At 37.4% G+C, this 18,610-nt stretch overlaps 1 protein-coding gene across 2 annotated transcripts in view; it reads left to right on the top strand.

The window, feature by feature from the left end:
• The window catches only part of LOC127871395 (ATP-dependent RNA helicase TDRD9-like), a 108,075-nt gene that overhangs the window by 64,965 nt on the left and 24,500 nt on the right, over positions 1–18,610 (top strand). For both annotated transcript variants that reach the window (XM_052414300.1, XM_052414299.1), the window contains 5 exons: positions 5,586–5,693; positions 5,996–6,099; positions 9,231–9,308; positions 12,121–12,234; positions 14,788–14,992. In XM_052414300.1, the coding sequence (XP_052270260.1) occupies positions 5,586–5,693; positions 5,996–6,099; positions 9,231–9,308; positions 12,121–12,234; positions 14,788–14,992 (609 nt within the window). The remainder of the gene's footprint in view (positions 1–5,585; positions 5,694–5,995; positions 6,100–9,230; positions 9,309–12,120; positions 12,235–14,787; positions 14,993–18,610) is intronic.

The raw sequence follows: 18,610 nt of genomic DNA, 5'->3' as shown, positions 1-18,610 counted from the left end.
ATTCCAGTACACAGCAGAGTAATGAGTAGAAAATACCCGTGTACAAAATGGGACGTTCACAATTCCAGTGTGGTGCTTTTTTTACCAGCTTATACTTTACACAGCTTTATGCCTAACGTGAATTAAATAGGAAAGCAAACATAGCAGATTACTAAGTATTCATGAACTGTGCGATATGTGTATGACTTGTTGTACATTCTTAATATTTAAGTTAAATGTCAAAAGTATATGCTTTGGTTATAAACAATGCACATTACACGAAATAAGGAAAATGTGATCAATTGACAATTCAGATATGTCGACATACAGTACATATAGAAAACATGTGAAATAAGTCGCGTTTATAATAAATCGTCAAAAATGGGGAAAATGACGCAATAAGTATGTCATTTTATGACGCCATCAATCAGCTGATTCATTATATGGATGGCGAAAAATTATGTCATATGACTAGATTTAAAGGTTGAAGGTCGTATAATTCTGAAGCTTAAGTTTTGTCGACTTTGTTTCTTATGAAAAATCATTCAGTGGTAAAGTAAATATAAATAAAAAAAATAACAAAACAAAAATCGTGTAATTTTATATTTTATTTCAACAGTTCTTTTGGTGAATATGTCATATATATATTTTTCTGCAAAATATGCACATTTTCTTCTAATGGGTCACCTTAAAATTCGATCAATGAACCAAACAATATCGACCTAATTTTAGCGCATATTGCATGACGTCATTTAAAAAGTAGTCCGTGCACGCGACAGGTATATTCCACAGTGTTGAATACAAGCAAGTATATTCCACAACGTGTTATACCGTCAATGTCGCGGTGAAAAGGGGATAAAAAACTACGCCTTATTGATTTATTCAGTTAAAAGCAAGTCTCTTCTAAAGGAAATTCAAAGTGTTGTCCTTGATAAGCCTGTGAGGACTGCACTGTCTTATCTGGCACAACACTTTACGCACACACATTAAGCCTGGTTTTCCCAGTGTGCTTCTCAAATGCATTCAAAAAATAAACTTTTCTGAAGCCCTATCATATCTCTAACAAATACAAAAACACATAAACTTGAGCAAAATTAGAAAAATGGCAAGATAAGAACAAATTGTAAATTATTTATCATATAGACATGCTAGCTTTGTATGGCTGTGCTGTAAAGTTCAGAATGTTTGTATAAGCATACTGTTAAGTATATGTTCCATTCGCACCTGGTGCTTGGGAATAGAGAAGAAATAATTTTCAATAAAATGAAATGAAAATTTATTTTATGCTTTCTTGTGGTTTATAGAGAAATATTAGTGAATTAAAACAGTGAAAATTAGCAGTGAAAATTATCGATAATTTTATGTTTACTGTGAAATGACGTCTTTTTTTACCAAATGACGTCATTATCCCAGCGAAATTCTTTAGTTAAACTCTTTAACTGTGAAAAATAAAGTATAAAATGAAAAGAAATTTTGTTGGATTCGGTGGAATATCAATTTTAATTCACTTGTGATCATAGAAAATATATATTTATGCCCCCCGTCGAAGAAGAGGGGGTATATTGCTTTGCTCATGTCGGTCGGTCCGTCCGTCCACCAGGTGGTTGTCATACGATAACTCAAGAACGCTTGGGCCTAGGATCATGAAACTTCATAGGTACATTGATCATGACTCGCAGATGACCCCTATTGATTTTGAGGTCACTAGGTCAAAGTTCAAGGTCACGGTGACTCGAAATAATAAAATGGTTTTTGAATGATAACTCAAGAATGCATACACGGCCAACAGGGTACACTCTGAACAATATTACTGAAGCAACTGGTCTGTAATCCTAAATCTATAATTATCAGTCCAATGAAGCATCATCCTTTTAGTAAAATACAGTGGATCAGTAAAAATATTATCAGAATATGAGATTTTTAGCTCATCTATTTTTTGAAAAAAAATTATGAGCTATTGTCATCACCTTGGCGTCGGCGTCGGCGTCGGCGTCGGCGTCGGCGTTGGCGTCGGCGTCGGCGTCCGGTTAAGTTTTGCGTTTAGGTCCACTTTTCTCAGAAAGTATCAATGCTATTGCATTCAAACTTGGTACACTTACTTACTATCATGAGGGGACTGGGCAGGCAAAGTTAGATAACTCTGGCGTGCATTTTGACAGAATTATGTGCCCTTTTTATACTTAAAAAATTGAAAATTTTGGTTAAGTTTTGCGTTTAGTTCCACTTTTCTCAGTAAGTATCAATGCTATTGCATTCAAACTTGGTACACTTACTTACTATCATGAGGGGACTGGGCAGGCAAAGTTAGATAACTCTGGCATGCATTTTGACAGAATTATGTGCCCTTTTTATACTTAGAAAATTGACAATTTTGGTTAAGTTTTGTGTTTAGGTCCATTTTATTCCTTAAGCATCAAAGCTATTGCTTTCATACTTGCAACACTTACTAACTGTCATAAGGGGACTGTGCAGGCAAAGTAATGTAACTCTGACTGGCATTTTGACAGAATTATGTGCCCTTTTTATACTTAGAAAATTGAAAATTTGATTAAGTTTTGTGTTTAGGTCCACTTTATTCCTACAGTATCAAAGCTATTGCTTTCATACTTGCAAGATTTATGAACTATCATAAGGGGACGGTGCAGGCAAAGTTATGTAGCTCTGACTGGCATTTGGACGGAATTATGGGCCCTTTATACTTAGAAAATTGAAAATTTGGTTAAGATTTATGTTTTGGTCCACTTTACCCCTAAAGTATCATAGATATTGCTTTCATACTTGGAACACTCACAAACTATCATAAGGGTACAGTAAAAGGACAAGTTGCATAACTCTGGTTGTCATTGTTACGGAATTATGGCCCTTTTTTGACTTAGTAACTTTTAATATATGGTTAAATTTTGTGTTTCGATCCACTCGAAGTATCAAGGCTATTGGTTTCAAACTTCAAATACTAACATGCTATCATGAGGTTACTGTACCTGGCAACTTGAATTTTACTTTGACCATTGAATGACCTTGACTCTCAAGGTCAAATTATTAAATTTTGCTAAAATTGCCATAACTTCTTTATTTATGATTAGATTTGATTGATACTTTGATGAAACTACTCTTACCTGACATACCACAATAGACTTCACCCAAACCATCCCCCGTGCCCTCCCCCCCCCCCTCCCCTCCCCCCCTCCCCCCTCCCCCCCCTAATTTTTTTTTTTTTTTTTTTTTTAAGGTCATCTCACAAATGACCACCACACCCTCACACTATACCCCCACCCTACCCCCCCCCACCCCCCCCCACAATTTTTTTTTTATATTTTTTTATGTTTATGTTTGAAATACCTTCCAACCATCGCACCCAAACCCCCCCCCCCCCCCCCCCCCCCCCCCCCCCCGATTTTTTTTTTTTTTTTTTTTTCGCTTTTTTGGAAGATAATGTAATAAATGTCCACAACCCCACACTATACACCCCTCTTCACTCCACTCCTCCCTCCTTTGTGATTGAAAATGAGAGTCCCTTCACCTTTAAAAAGAAAATAGATGAGCGGTCTGCACCCGCAAGGCGGTGCTCTTGTTTATATTTTGTATATTAAATATTGTGTTAATGTTTAATTTTGTTGATTAATATAAATATAAGCAGGACAGGGGAGGTAATACACTATTATATATTTCTTATATACAGGGGAAACAAATGCAATAAGTTTAAATTTATTGTTACAGCATTTGCCTCCCTTGTAATATATTTAAATTTTACCAAATGTAAGGCTAACAGCATTTTTGTAATGCATACTACTACTACTACTACTGCTGCTGCTGCTGCTGCTGCTGCTGCTACTGCAGCTGCTGCTGCTGCTACTACTACTACTACTTCTACTACTACTACTTCTACTACTACTACTACTACTTCTGCTATCACTACTTCTACTCTACTACTACTACTACTACTACTACTACTACTACTACTACTACTACTACTACTACTACTACTACTACTACTACTACTACTAATACTACTACTACTACTACTACTCTACTACTGGTTCTGCTACTATTACTACTTCTACTATTACTACTTCTACTACTACTACTACTACTACTACTACTACTACTACTACTACTACTACTACTACTACCACTACTCAGACTACTACTACTACCACTACTACTACTACCACCACCACCCACCACCACCACCACCACCACCACCACCACCACCACCACCACCACCACCACCACCGTTCACACTGACAAAAAACGTATTCACACAATGGCTGCTACTACATCTTATAGCCCTTATAGTGGGGCATGCATGTTTTACAAACAGCCCTTGTTTTACTTGTGGCTGTGCCACTCATGAAAATGTTATTTTCTATGATCACTCGTGAATTAAAATCGATAATTCACCGAATCCAACAAATATCCTCTATATCATTTAAACTCATTACCTTATAAACTGTATTGAAATATTTGTTATGCACGGTGGCCTGCATCCTGCAACCTGTTCACTCCACACAACTGTGAAATAAAAAAATAAAAGATCAGTATATTCTTTATTTTATGATGTGTTGAAGATTTAGTATCAATGTGTTATGGTCCATATGGGAATACAAAGGTTTCTCCATAATGTAATAAAAATATTGCCGTACACTAAAAATAGTTTTGTTTTGTTTTGCCATTGAAATATACTGAACTACCATAATAACTCTATGTTTTCGGACACTTAAAAATAATAAAATGTGTTCGTGTCCGAAAACTTAGATACGAAAAATATTCACAAAATACAGGTGTCCTAAAACTTTGAGTCGAAAATTGAAGTGTCCGAAAATAGCGTCAATTGTATCAACGACTACAGGTAATAGCACGCGCTTGTAAAATACCATGCCGTAAAGAATAAATTACAGTTATATATGTTTGCACTGCATTTTAAATAGTGGTTAATGCTTAATTTATTTGACAGAAAGTTACTACAAGGTTGTACTTTGACCAACGAGTTCAAAGATAAGCATGTGATGTACCGATACTCGCTAGTATGAACCGTAATTAATGCAATAAAAAAAGCAAAGTGTCTTTGTTCATTTCCGATAGTTGTTGTCTAACACCTTTCATTGTACATAAAACTTGCAATAGGGTGCATCACACTTTAAAGCATTTAGTATTTGTCACAGTTATTTTACTGAGAAGAAGTAGTACCATTGTGGTAGATCATTGAACTGTTACTTGGCACTACCCCTGGTAATTGTCATAACGCTTATGCTATCGGGCGAAACCATTGTTTAATACCGGTTTACAAGGATTTTTACCCAATAACGCAAATGTAATGGTCCATTGCCCTCAGGCACGCACCTGCCATGTTTTAGAATGTTAATCTGGTTGTAAAACCCCATGATCCAAGTGTCATTAGATATCAACAACAGGACCAAAATTTTGTAAAATAACGCTGTAAAATATACTGTCCGAAAACTTAGAGACATTAATTATGGACGAAAACTTGTGTGTCCGAAAATTAAGAGTCACGAAAAATAATTATTTTTGCTAAAAAAGGGGTGTCCGAAAACTAAGAGTGTCCGAAAACAGAGTAATTACGGTACTCAGATCCACTGTTCCTACAGGTGGTGTTGGCCGGGGCTTTCTACCCCAACTACTTCGTCCGCAGCGAGATTGACCAAATGGACTCGCACCGAGAACTTGCGGGCTACAACCCACTGAACACTGTCATGGTTGGTATAGTTACACTGTCAGGATAACCTCTATTAAACAGATCGGTGAACATTCCACTGACTACTGTCAGGCTACATATGACTGAATGTTGTTGGGCTGCAATCCACTGAACTTTGATTAGCAACAATCTTCTAAAACTCTTTTATTATAAATTGTTTTACTAAGAGCAGTGTTTATAAAATAAGTCTGACACAGTCATATCACACCTATCACACCAAGCTTTTAATTGGGGGATAAGTTTGCGTAATAAACAATGAACAATTTATTACTGTATCTCGTATCTGAACACATATGCCCCCAGGTGAAGGGTCTACCCCAAAACCAAGGCAGTCTGTATCGGCAGGCTGTAGAAGATCTGTTTAGGAAGTGTGACCCCAACCCTACTGCACACTTCGAGGAGACCAGGTAAGTGTGACCCCAACCCTTCGCATAATTTGATGAAACCAGGTACATACAGCAAGGTTTCAGGGAAAGATCTCCAGTGATCTAGTGGTAGGATGCTTGTTTAGGAATCGGAAGGTCCCTGTTTTGAATCCAGCTCAGAACACCGGATTTTTTAGAGCAAAAAACTTAATCCCAGCCTTGCTGCTCTCCACCCAGGAGTATAAATGGGTACCTGTGAGGGAAATAAGCCAATGTGCTGTGGCTGCATACTGCGTTGAGTGTTAACAGACGACTTATACCCCAGGGGTGAAAGTGGGCAGACAGCCCACTACTCATCATAGCGGACTGTACATCCGACCTTTAACCTTTTTAGCTCACCTGATTGCTCAGGTGAGCTTTTGTGACCGGTCTTTGTCTTGTATGAACGTCCATCCGTCCGTTAACATTTGCTCGTAAACACTCTAGAGGCCACATTTCTTGTCCCATCTTCATGAAACTTGGTCAGAAGCTTTGTCCCAGTGAAATTTCGGCCGGGTTCGAAACTGGGTTGTACCGGGTCAAAAACTAGGTCACTAGGTCAAAAAAAAGAAAAACCTTGTAAACCCTGTAGAAGTCACATTTCATGCCCAATCTTCATGTAACTTTGTCAAAATGTTTTTCTTAATGATATCTTGGTTGAGTTCAAAATTGGTTCCGATCCGTTGAAAAACATGGCCGCCAGCGGGCGGGATAGTTTCCTTATTTGGCTATAGAGAAACCTTGTAAACACTCTAGAAGTCACAATTTTTGCCCAATCATCATGAAAGTTGGTCAAAACATTGGTTCAATTGATGTCTCGGACAAGTTTGAAAATGGTGGAGATCGGTGAAAAAACATGGCCGCCAGTGGGCGGGGCATTTTTCTCTATATGTATATAGTGGCAGTTTTCCCTATTTGGCTACAGAGAAACCTTGTAAACACTTTAGAAGTCACAATTTTTGCCCAATCATCATGAAAGTTGGTCAAAACATTGGTTTTATTGATATCTCGGACGAGTTTGAAAATGGTCGGGATCGGTGAAAAAACATGGCCGCCAGTGGGCGGGGCATTTTTCTCTATATGTATATAGTGAAAACATGTGAACACAGTAGAAGTCACATTTTTGGCCCAATTTTCATGAAATTTGCTCAGAACATTTGTTTCCTTGATACGAGAGTTGAGTTAAAAAATTGTTCCGGTCAGTTGAGTAACATGGCTACTGGGAGGGGGGCAGTTTTCTCACTTTTCCCCCCCCCCCCCCTTTCGAAGAAGAGGTATTATATTGTTTTGCTCATGTTGGTCGGTCCGTACACCAGATGGTTTCCGGATGATTACTCAAGAGCGCTTATGCCAAGGATCATTAAACTTCATAGGTACATTGATCATGACTCGCAGATGACCCCTATTGATTTTCAGGTCACAAGGTCAAAGGTCAAGGTCACAATGACCCGAAATAGTAAAATGGTTTCTGGATGATAACTCAAGAACACTTATACCTAGGATCATAAAACTTCATAAATACATTGATCATGACTCGCAGATGACCCCTATTGATTTTCAGGTCACTAGGTCAAAGGTCAAGATCACTGTGACCCAAAGCAGTAAAATGGTTTCCGGATGATAACTCAAGAACACTTATACCTAGGATCATAAAACTTCATAAATACATTGATCATGACTCGCAGATGACCCCTATTGATTTTCAGGTCACTAGGTCAAAGGTCAAGATCACTGTGACCCAAAGCAGTAAAATGGTTTCCGGATGATAACTCAAGAACGCTTATGCCTAGGATCATGAAACTTCATAGATACATTGATCATGACTCGCAGATAACCCCTATTGATATTTAGGTCACTAGGTCAAAGGTCAAGGTCACGATGACCCGAAATAGTAAAATGGTTTCTGGATAATAACTCAAGAACGCTTAGGCCTAGGATCATGAAACTTCATATGTACATTGATAATGACTCGTATATGACCCCTATTGATTTTCAGGTCACTAGGTCAAAGGTCAAGGTCACGGTGACCAAAAATAGAAAAATGGTTTCCAGATGATAACTCAAGAACGCTTATGCCTAGGATCATGAAACTTCATAGGTACATTGATCATGACTCGAAGATGACCCCTATTGATTTTCAGGTCACTAGGTCAAAGGTCAAGGTCAAAGGTGACCTGAAATAGTAAAATGGTTTCTGGATGATAACTCAAGAACGCTTATGCCTAGGTTCATGAAACTTCATTGAATATTGATCATGACTCGCAGATGACCCCTATTGATTATCAGGTCAAAAAACGTATTCACACAATGGCCGTCAAGGTCACGGTGAATCAACTTAGAAAAATGGTTTCAGGATGATAACTCAAGAATGCTTACGTCTAGGATCATGAAACTTCATAGGTACATTGATCATGACTCGCAGATGAAATAATGATGAAACTTGACCAGGATGTTTGTCTGGACAATATCTAGGTCAAGTTTGACATTTGGTAAAGATTGAATGAACCGACTCCTCTCATGTGAGCGAACTAGGAACTAGGGCCATCTTGGCCCTCTTGTTTAAATAGGAGGGTGCTACATGTGTTCTGTTGTTGCTATGACTAGCACCTCCTCTGGGCTGTAGATCTCCATTTAAAAGAAATATTTATTAAATTTAAATAAAAATAAGTTTCCCTTTTTAAATTCATCATATTTTGAAAATTGAATATATCAAGTGCTTGGTATGAATTGCACATACTTATTCAAATAGTCATTTACATGCATTTGACTAGAAATTTTCGGTTTCATTTCTTATTGTATTTGTTTATACTTGCGGATAATGCACTTTTGGAACGAAAATTGCCAGCAATATGGGAATCATACTTGATAACAATGTTTGTTGGTATACTATTCATGCCTAGGTCAATTATCATACTTGATAACAATGTTTGTTGGTATACTATCCGTGCCTAGGTCAATAATCCTTCTAATGGTTCCAGAAACAAGTTCTCCTCTGGACACTCATTTATCTGTTTTCCAGTGTTTGAACTTTCTAGCCATCAGTACAATTTTGATTTGAGTTTATCATATGGAATTTTGTCAACTCATATGTAGTTTTAAGTATCTTAAAGTAATAGCTTCTTTATTTACTTCAGGGCTTACATTGAGTTTTCAAGACGGACTAACAGTCGGAACAAAGTCCATCCAGGAGTTTGTCTGGCCCTGAAAATGAAGTAAGTCGTCCTTCAAGGGTTATGTGTTTTCTTTTCTTGGACTATAAAATTTATTTTAATATGCTGGTCCCAATGTCTTGACTTATCTCACGGAGTATTGTCCTCCTTATCTTGATGTATCCAACATTTTCATCGATTTGAATTTAAAGTTTAACTACAATATAAAAATTATTGAAATTAGCTTACTAGGACATTGCAAACAGCGTAAACCCTGATGAGACGCCGCATGATGCGGAGTCTCATCTGGGTCTACGCTGTTTGCTTAAATGAATTTCTGTAAGAATTGTTCTTAACATAGAAATAAATATACTAGACATCCCTAATTTTGGAAATACATGGATCCAACTTAGAAGGATGGGAGAGTCCACTGGGCATAAATGGGTTAATTGCAATATAAAACAGGGAGCTTGAGCTTATCTTGTTATTAGAGACCTAAAAAATCAGGGCCTGAATTTAATTCGGTTGTAAACTGGAATTTTAAATTTCTTCATTACATGTTACAAGTTGAATGTGTTAGTGATGCCTGTATGAGAGATTTACTGAAATGGTTGAAAATCATTTTGGTTTGTCTCTATGACAAGAGTGATTTGTTTATGATTGAAGACAGTTGGTACAGTATGTACACCAGTGCCTGCAAAGATATCTTGTGAAATCATTTTTGTATTGGTAAGTGGTAATGCTACAAGTTTACCTGAATACATTCAATATTGTATTAACAGACCACTCAAGGGATTAACCAAAAGTGGTCTCTAAAATTGTCTTTAAAAAAAAAGAACATTCTGGAACTATGCAAACATTCAAGTTTGTATCCTTTTGTTAATGTTCAATTGATGCCATTTTGAAAAATAGAGTTCACTTAATTTGAACAATTTATATCTACAAAAATATAGGAAAATCAAACCAAAGATGTATTATACGTCTCTGACCAGACAAAGTTAGAAATTCAAAATATATGGTAAATGTAAGGTTACTTTACCTTTTAAATGATTGTCTTGTTGTATCCCGAAAGAATAGTCCGGTTGGATCCATATCGTCGATGTTCATAGGCTTGTAGGCTTCTCACCAGACATAGTCCCTAACCCATTGGTCTAACTGCTGAACAACAAAACTAACCAACCAGTAGAAGTCTTTAAAGTCTCAACTCCTAGGTCTGACGCAAACCTAAGGGCCTGAAGAACACTGGCGAAGCCTGGACACAGGCATTCTCCTTGTTTCTGCATCCTTAAATCATGCTCACACAAGAAATCTTAAATCCTCATTCCCTGTTGTGTACCACACTAGACACATATTTTATTTCTTCAAGCACCTTGGCTTTACGTTACAGAATGTTCTGAATTTTTATGTCCCCCACTATAGTAGTGGGGGACATATTGTTTTTGTCCTGTCTGTTGGTCTGTACGTTGGTCTGTTTGCGCCAATTTTAACATTTTGCAATAACTTTTGCTATATTGAAGATAGCAACTTCATATTTGGCATGCATGTGTATCTCATGAAGCCGCACATTTTGAGTGGTGAAAGGTCAAGGTCAAGGTCATCCTTCAAGGTCAGAGGTCAAATATATGTGGCCAAAATCGCTCATTTTATAAATACTTTTGCAATATTGAAGATAGCAACTTGATATTTGGCATGCATGTGTATCTCATGGAGCTGCACATTTTGAGTGGTGAAAGGTCAAGGTCATCCTTCAAGGTCAGAGGTCAAATATATCTGGCCCAAATCGCTTATTTTATAAACACTTTTGCAATATTGAAGATAGCAACTTGATATTTGGCATGCATGTATATCTCATGGAGCTGCACATTTTGAGTGGTGAAAGGTCAAGGTCATCCTTCAAGGTCAGAGGTCAAATATATGTGGCCCAAATCTTTTATTTTATGAATACTTTTGCAATATTGAAGATAGCAACTTGATATTTGGCATGCATGTGTATCTCATGGAGCTGCACATTTTGAGTGGTGAAAGGTCAAGGTCAAGGTCATCCTTCACAAGGTCAAGGTCATCCTCCTTCAAGGTCAAACATCATATAGGGGGACATTGTGTTTCACAAACACATCTTGTTTTTTATCTGATATCAAACTCATCTGCGATTGTTTACACGCATTTTTAATCTAAGACAATTCAAATATCCAAATTTTGTCATGTCACATTAATACTTTCTGTTTTGACATTTTAATTTCTGAATGTTAGCTTATGGAAATATGACTTTATTGTGGTACAAAGGAAAGCTGGAAATAAATCAAACACTTTGATTGGAAAGTAAACAAACAGGCATGATTGAATAATTTATTAAGGAACAATATGATTGACTAACCCAAGCTAATTTGCATAATTACAATACATTTAAAAAAAGCTAATTATTATCAGGTTGTACAGATTTATAATTTTATTTTCACACCCCTTACAAATTCTCTGAAAATGATTGTCACTTACAGTTCATTGTTTCTTAATCTGGTATTCATTTTCGGAATAAATCAGCAAATTAAGTTTGTCTCTTATCACTCAACATATTTTCACATTTTACCCCTAAGAAGTTGTTTTATCCAAAATACACAAAAATCTGTGGTTGCTGGTTGCGCAAGACAAATGTTGCTTAATAAAATATCAAAAAAGAGTAAAAACACTCAGGCAGGAATTCAAAGTGGTTTCATAGACAGAATGCACTTAATGTAAGTGGTCGCATGCACGAGATTGACTGGATTTTGGATCAAGAAAAAAACAATTTGTATGCAGTAAAAAAGGAGAATTGCTGGACTTGTGTATGTGATGTTAAAATTTTAAAGTCATCTTTAGAGTGGGATGTTGAACATTTAAGACAGCTGAGAACCCCATTGTGTATTGACCTGTATAATCCTGACGAGGCCCAGGCCCGTATGCAGAAGCTGATGGCAGAGCGGCAATCCCAGGGAGGTCAGGCTGGGAAGTCCGGGTAGGCAGATTTGCAGTCCTCTTTAATTACTTGCCATTTATTTTGTACTCTGTATTATTCCAAATGTAAGCATAATTGTACATTTACATGTTTTATACACAATTTTGTGTTTTGCATTTATACAGGTTATCACCACATATTAAGCTTTTTTGCAGTTTGTACAAATCTCACCTTGATTAATTTTATATTGTTTTATAAGTTAATAGAATGGAATATATTTATAGGACAATGACTATAGTTCATAAAAGCATCATTTGTGTGATCATTTACATGTCCATGTTAAGTATCTCTTCTGTACTGTAGTAGCAGTAGTTACCCAGACCATACTTTTTTAAGTTAAAAAAGGACATATTTGGCTAAATTGCATGTCAGAGCTATGATGCTTGGTCAATGACCTCTTTCATAACTTTCATATTGAAAACCAGTAGTAGAAATAGTAATATTAAGACCTTTCTAATTTATTTTAAACACTTTAAATTACAAAAAGGGGCACAAGTTGCTGATCAGAGCTATCAAGGTTGTTCTTTGACCTTTTTCATGAATTTCAAGTTTCATATTGAATACCTGTAGTAGGGATATGAGGACATTGCTTACCATTTTCTACATACAAAAAGGGGCACACGTACAAAAAGGGGCAAACATACAAAAAGGGGCACACATACATAAAGGGCAAACATACAAAAAGGGGCACTCATACAAAAAGGGGCACACATTCAAAAAGGGACACACACAAAAAGGGGCACACATACAAAAAAGGGCACATGTACAAAAAGGGGCACACGTACAAAACAGGGCACACATGAGTAATCAAGCAAACCTCTCCACACCTCTATGTCTGCTACAGAGATTGAAATAAAACCTAACCCTTTGCATGCTGGGAAATTTGTCGTCTGCTAAAATGTTGTCTGCTGAATTTCTAAAATTAGCATTTTTTTTATTTTTTTTTCAAAGAATACTATCAGAGTAGCAAACTATTTGGATCCTGATGAGACGCCATGTTCTGTGGCATCTCATATGGATCCAAACTGTTTGCAAAGCAGAGCTCCAGATAAGGATTTGTGAAATTAGTAACGGTACTGCCACTGACAGAAAGACAAGGAGTAACGCTTAAAATCAATTAGTACCTGTACTACCATATCCAAAAATACTGGTAGTACTGTACTACCCGTGTTCTTGGATATTGAAGGGTGTATAACTGACTTTACAGAAACATTTGCAGCAATTATGATAAATATATGTAGCTTCTTAAACAGTTATTGTATTAGGTTTTCCATTCTGAATTATGATGCAAATACAACTACACATTAAAACGCATGACTAATACAATTTCTTCATTTTTCTTAACAAGAAAACACAAGCCAACTAGTAAGCTAAGTAAATGAACACTTATTTCACTGTCTCATTCGTTTTCCATCTAGTTTTCTAACGTTTTAAGCCACCAATGCAATCAAATCGCTTAATATCGGGGCGATAATGTCTTTTCTGGGTTTACCGATTTAATGTCAGGATGGTTAGACGACACCGTATGTAGTCATTATATGACAACAAAGTGTTGTTTTGAACCGCTTTCTGTTAAGCCGGCATTCCGTTGCGCGCAGACATATTGTTTTTGACGGATTTACAAGTTACAGGAAATCACGCGACAGAATAGACAATACGATATGAACCCAGTCTACAACGTTTTGGTAATTAAAATTAACGAAAAGCGCCGTAAGGTTAGAGACCAACAAATCACGCCCCGCTGACGCAGACGTATCGGTACGGACAGATTGTTTACGGACAGATTGTTTTCGTAAATGCGTAAAATGGATATTAAAGTCGTTATTGTACTTCCAGTTTATAAAAATAAATGCGTAAATCTTCATGAAAAAGGCGTATTTACGGTTCCAGCACTGAAAGAGTTAACATATGTGTTCAGGTTCTTTATGAACATTTACTCACTGACCCCTGTAACTGTGACCAGCTTTTAAGGGAGTTTATGCCCAACTTTTTGATTGTTTAAGTCTAGTTACAGACTGTGTGCTGCAATTACACGTATATCAGTAACTAATACAGATATTTAATTGAAACTTCTTGTTTGTTTTGGTGATCATCTTGTGAAGTCACAAGACAAAGGACCATAACCAAGCTGCGATTAAGAAGAATTATGCTATTTTTACTTAGACGATTCAGGAAACATTTTTGTGAAACAAAAATATTATATAAATTCTACTATTAAGACCTATCATGGGGTGGTAGTTGGGTCCAGTTGGGTCAATTGGGGTCCCAAGAATATTTTGATTTTTTCCTGTTTAAATGTTTTATATTATAATCTTAATGAACATGATTCAATTAAAATAATATTAACTATTAAGAATGACTAAAGAATTATGCATTTGTCTTGATTACACTATTTAAAGAAATTTGTGGGTCAGGAAATATGGTCAGCTTCTTGCCCAACCTGTCAGAGCTTGATTTTTGGGCAATTTTATCTACACCTACTAAATATGACCTGGGTACTGGTACTTCCTTTTTCCAAATGCTATCTAATCTTATGATACTTACCGACCGCAGCCCCTTGATCCGTGAGACCGGTACAGACCGGGTCGCGAACCAGGTGGGGGCCCCAGACCCCACCCCCCTGGAAATCATTGGCGTCCACGTGACCCATGTGAGCGACTGCGGGCATTTCTGGGTCCAGTTTGGTGACGAGACAAACTTCCAGGCCATGAATCAGGTTCATAGTGCCCTCAACTCTGGAGACAGAAGCAGACTGAAGGTAATGCTTGCTTCTTACTTGTGTTATTGTGTGGTTGCCCTTTTTATGCCACCCTTGGAAGAAGAGGGGGTGTATTTTCAGTAGGTCTGTCAGTAGACCAGTTTGTTTGCGATCAATAACTTGTCAACATATTGACCGATTGGCTTGATACTTTCCTTGTGCATTGGCCTAGGACAGTAGATGACCCCTTTTGAAATTGGGGTCACTAGTTCAAAGCCCTGTTTTGAGGGGCATATGTCTCTGACCGCGGAACTCTTGTTTACAATTTAAGTCCTGTTCTGGGAAATAGAGCTATCAATTGTCCTGATTAATCTGGACATCCGTATTTGAGCCGTCCAGTGATGATTTGAGAGCAATTTGAATCTGATGAGGGTTTTTGGGGGGGGGGAGGGGGGAAGGTACAAATTCCTTTGAGTGGGCAATCATTTGAGAAAAAATATTGTTAAAGCTTAATCTGCATTTAGGAATTTGCTTTTGGTACTGATTTAGATCATGAAACCTTGCAGTTTAATGCCTGAGGCTGATTTACCATTACATTTGCGTGGTAAATTTACATTGGTTTCATCCAAAAGCATTTGAAATTATTTCATATTAAGGAAACCATGTTTAATGTTTTTACTTTTTTAATACCATTTTAGGTAAAAGATTGCACAGATGTAAAGTTGTATTTATTTCAAAACAAAGAAAGAACAACACAATAAAAGCATTGCACATTGATTATACCCTCACAAACGAAGTTAAGGGGGGTATATAGGAGTGAACTTGTCGGTCGGTCTGTCTGTTGGTCTGTATTAAGTGTCCGCTCTCTAATTCAAGTAGTTTTCATCCGATCTTCACCAAACTTGGTCAGAAGTTGTATCTACAGGATGTCTAGGCCAAGTTCGAACATTGGCCTTGCCGGGTCAAAAACTAGGTCACGGGGTCACTTAGTGCGTTTTAAACATTCATCATGTTGTCCGCTCTCTAATTCAAGTAGTTTTCATCCGATCTTCCCCAAACTTTGTCAGAAGTTTTATCTATAGATGATCTTAAGGCCAAGTTCAAACATGAGCCTTGCCTGGTCAAAAACTAGGTCATGTGGTCACTTAGTGCGTTTTAAACATTCAGCATGATGTCCGCTCTCTAATTCAAGTAGTTTTCATCCGATCTTCACCAAATTTTGTCAGAAGTTGTATCTAGATGATCTTAAGGCCAAGTTTGAACATGGGCCTTGCCGGGTCCAAAACTAGGTCATGGGGTCACTTATTGCGTTTTTTAACATTCAGCATGGTGTCCTCTCTCTTATTCAAGTAGTTTTCGTCCGATCTTCACCAAACTTGGTCAGAAGTTTTATCTAGATGATCTGAAGGCCAAGGTCGAACATGGGCCATGCCAGATCAAAAACTAGGTCACAGGGTCACTTAGTACGTTTTACACGTTGAGCATGGTGTCCGCTCTCTATTTCAAGTAGTTTAAATCGATCTTCACCACACTTGGTCAGAACTTGTAACTAGATGATGTCTAGGTCAAGTTTGAATATGGGTCATGCCAGGTCAAAAACTAGGTCACGGGGTATCTTAGTGCGTTTTAAACCTCACCATGTTGTCTGTCTCTAATTCAAGTAGTTTTCATCCAATCCTCACCAAACTTGGTCACAAGTTTTATCCAAATGATCTGTAGGACAAGTTTGAACATGGGCCATTCCGACCTAAAACTAGGTCTTGGGGTCACTTACACTTACTTACTATTATGAGGGGTCTGGGCAGGCAAAGTAAGATAACTCTGGCTTGCATTTTGACAGAATTATGTGCCCTTTTTATACTTAGCAAAATTGAAAATTTTGGTTAAGTTTTGTTTTTAGGTCCATTTTATTCCTTAAGTATCAAAGCTATTGCTTTCATACTTGCAACACTTTTTAACTATTAAAAGGGGACTGTGCAGGCAAAGTTATGTAACTCTGACTGGCATTTTGACAGAATTGTGTGCCCTTTGTATACTTAGAAAATTTAAAATTTGGTTAAGTTTTGTGTTTAGGTCCACTTTTTTCCAAAAGTATCAAAGCTTTTTCTTTCATACTTGCAACACTTACTAACTATCGTAAGGGGACTGTGCAGGCAAAGTTATGTAACTCTGAGTTGCAGATTTGTAGTTCTACCCTTGCAATATTCAACACTCCTGCAGGCTAATTCTGTGCGGTCTTTTACATGGAAGATGCAGATTTGTAGTTCTACCCTTGCAATATTCAATACTCCTGCAGGCTAATTCTGTGCTAGTTCTTACATGGGAGATGCAGATTTGTAGTACTACCCTTGCAATATTCAACACTCCTGCAGGCTAATTATGTTCAGTCTCTTACATGGGAGATGCAGATTTGTAGTTCTACCCTTGCAATAAAGAACACTCCTGCAGGATAATACTGTGCGGTCTCTTACATGGGAGATGCAGATTGGTAGTACTACCCTTGCAATATTCAACACTCCTGCAGGCTAATTCTGTGCGGTCTCTTACATGGGAGATGCAGATTTGTAGTACTACCCTTGCAATATTCAACACTAATTCTGTGCAGTCTCTTACATGTACATGGGAGATGCAGATTGGTAGTACTGCCCTTGCAATATTCAACTCTTATTCTGTGCAGTCTCTTACATGTACATGGGAGATGCAGATTGGTAGTACTGCCCTTGCAATATTCAACTCTTATTCTGTGCAGTCTCTTACATGTACATGGGAGATGCAGATTTGTAGTTCTACCCTTGCAATATTCAACACTAATTCTGTGCAGTCTCTTACATGTACATGGGAGATGCAGATTTGTAGTTCTACCCTTGCAATATTCAACACTAATTCTGTGCAGTCTCTTACATGTACATGGGAGATGCAGATTTGTAGTTCTACCCTTGCAATATTCAACACTAATTCTTTGCAGTCACTTACATGTACATGGGAGATGCAGATTTGTAGTTCTACCCTTGCAATATTCAACACTAATTCTTTGCAGTCACTTACATGTACATGGGAGATGCAGATTTGTAGTACTTCCCTTGCAATATTCAACACTCCTGCAGGCTAATTCTGTGCAGTCTCTTACATGGTAGATGCAGATTTGTAGTTCTACCCTTGCAATATTCAACACTAATTCTGTGCAGTCTCTTACATGTACATGGGAGATGCAGATTTGTAGTACTACCCTTGCAATAATCAACACAAATTCAGTGCAGTCTCTTACATGTATATGGGAGATGCAGATTTGTAGTTCTACCCTTGCAATATTCAACACTAATTCTGTGCAGTCTCTTACATGTACATGGGAGATGCAGATTTGTAGTTCAACCCTTGCAATATTGAACACTAATTCTGTGCAGTCTCTTACATGTACATGGGAGATGCAGATTTGTAGTTCTACCCTTGCAATATTCAACACTAATTCTTTGCAGTCACTTACATGTACATGGGAGATGCAGATTTGTAGTACTTCCCTTGCAATATTCAACACTCCTGCAGGCTAATTCTGTGCAGTCTCTTACATGGTAGATGCAGATTTGTAGTTCTACCCTTGCAATATTCAACACTAATTCTGTGCAGTCTCTTACATGTACATGGGAGATGCAGATTTGTAGTACTACCCTTGCAATAATCAAC

The sequence above is a fragment of the Dreissena polymorpha genome, chromosome 3 (assembly GCF_020536995.1).
Source record: "Dreissena polymorpha isolate Duluth1 chromosome 3, UMN_Dpol_1.0, whole genome shotgun sequence".
NCBI classification, from domain to species: domain Eukaryota; kingdom Metazoa; phylum Mollusca; class Bivalvia; order Myida; family Dreissenidae; genus Dreissena; species Dreissena polymorpha.
This window is presented reverse-complemented; position numbering and strand designations above follow the sequence as displayed.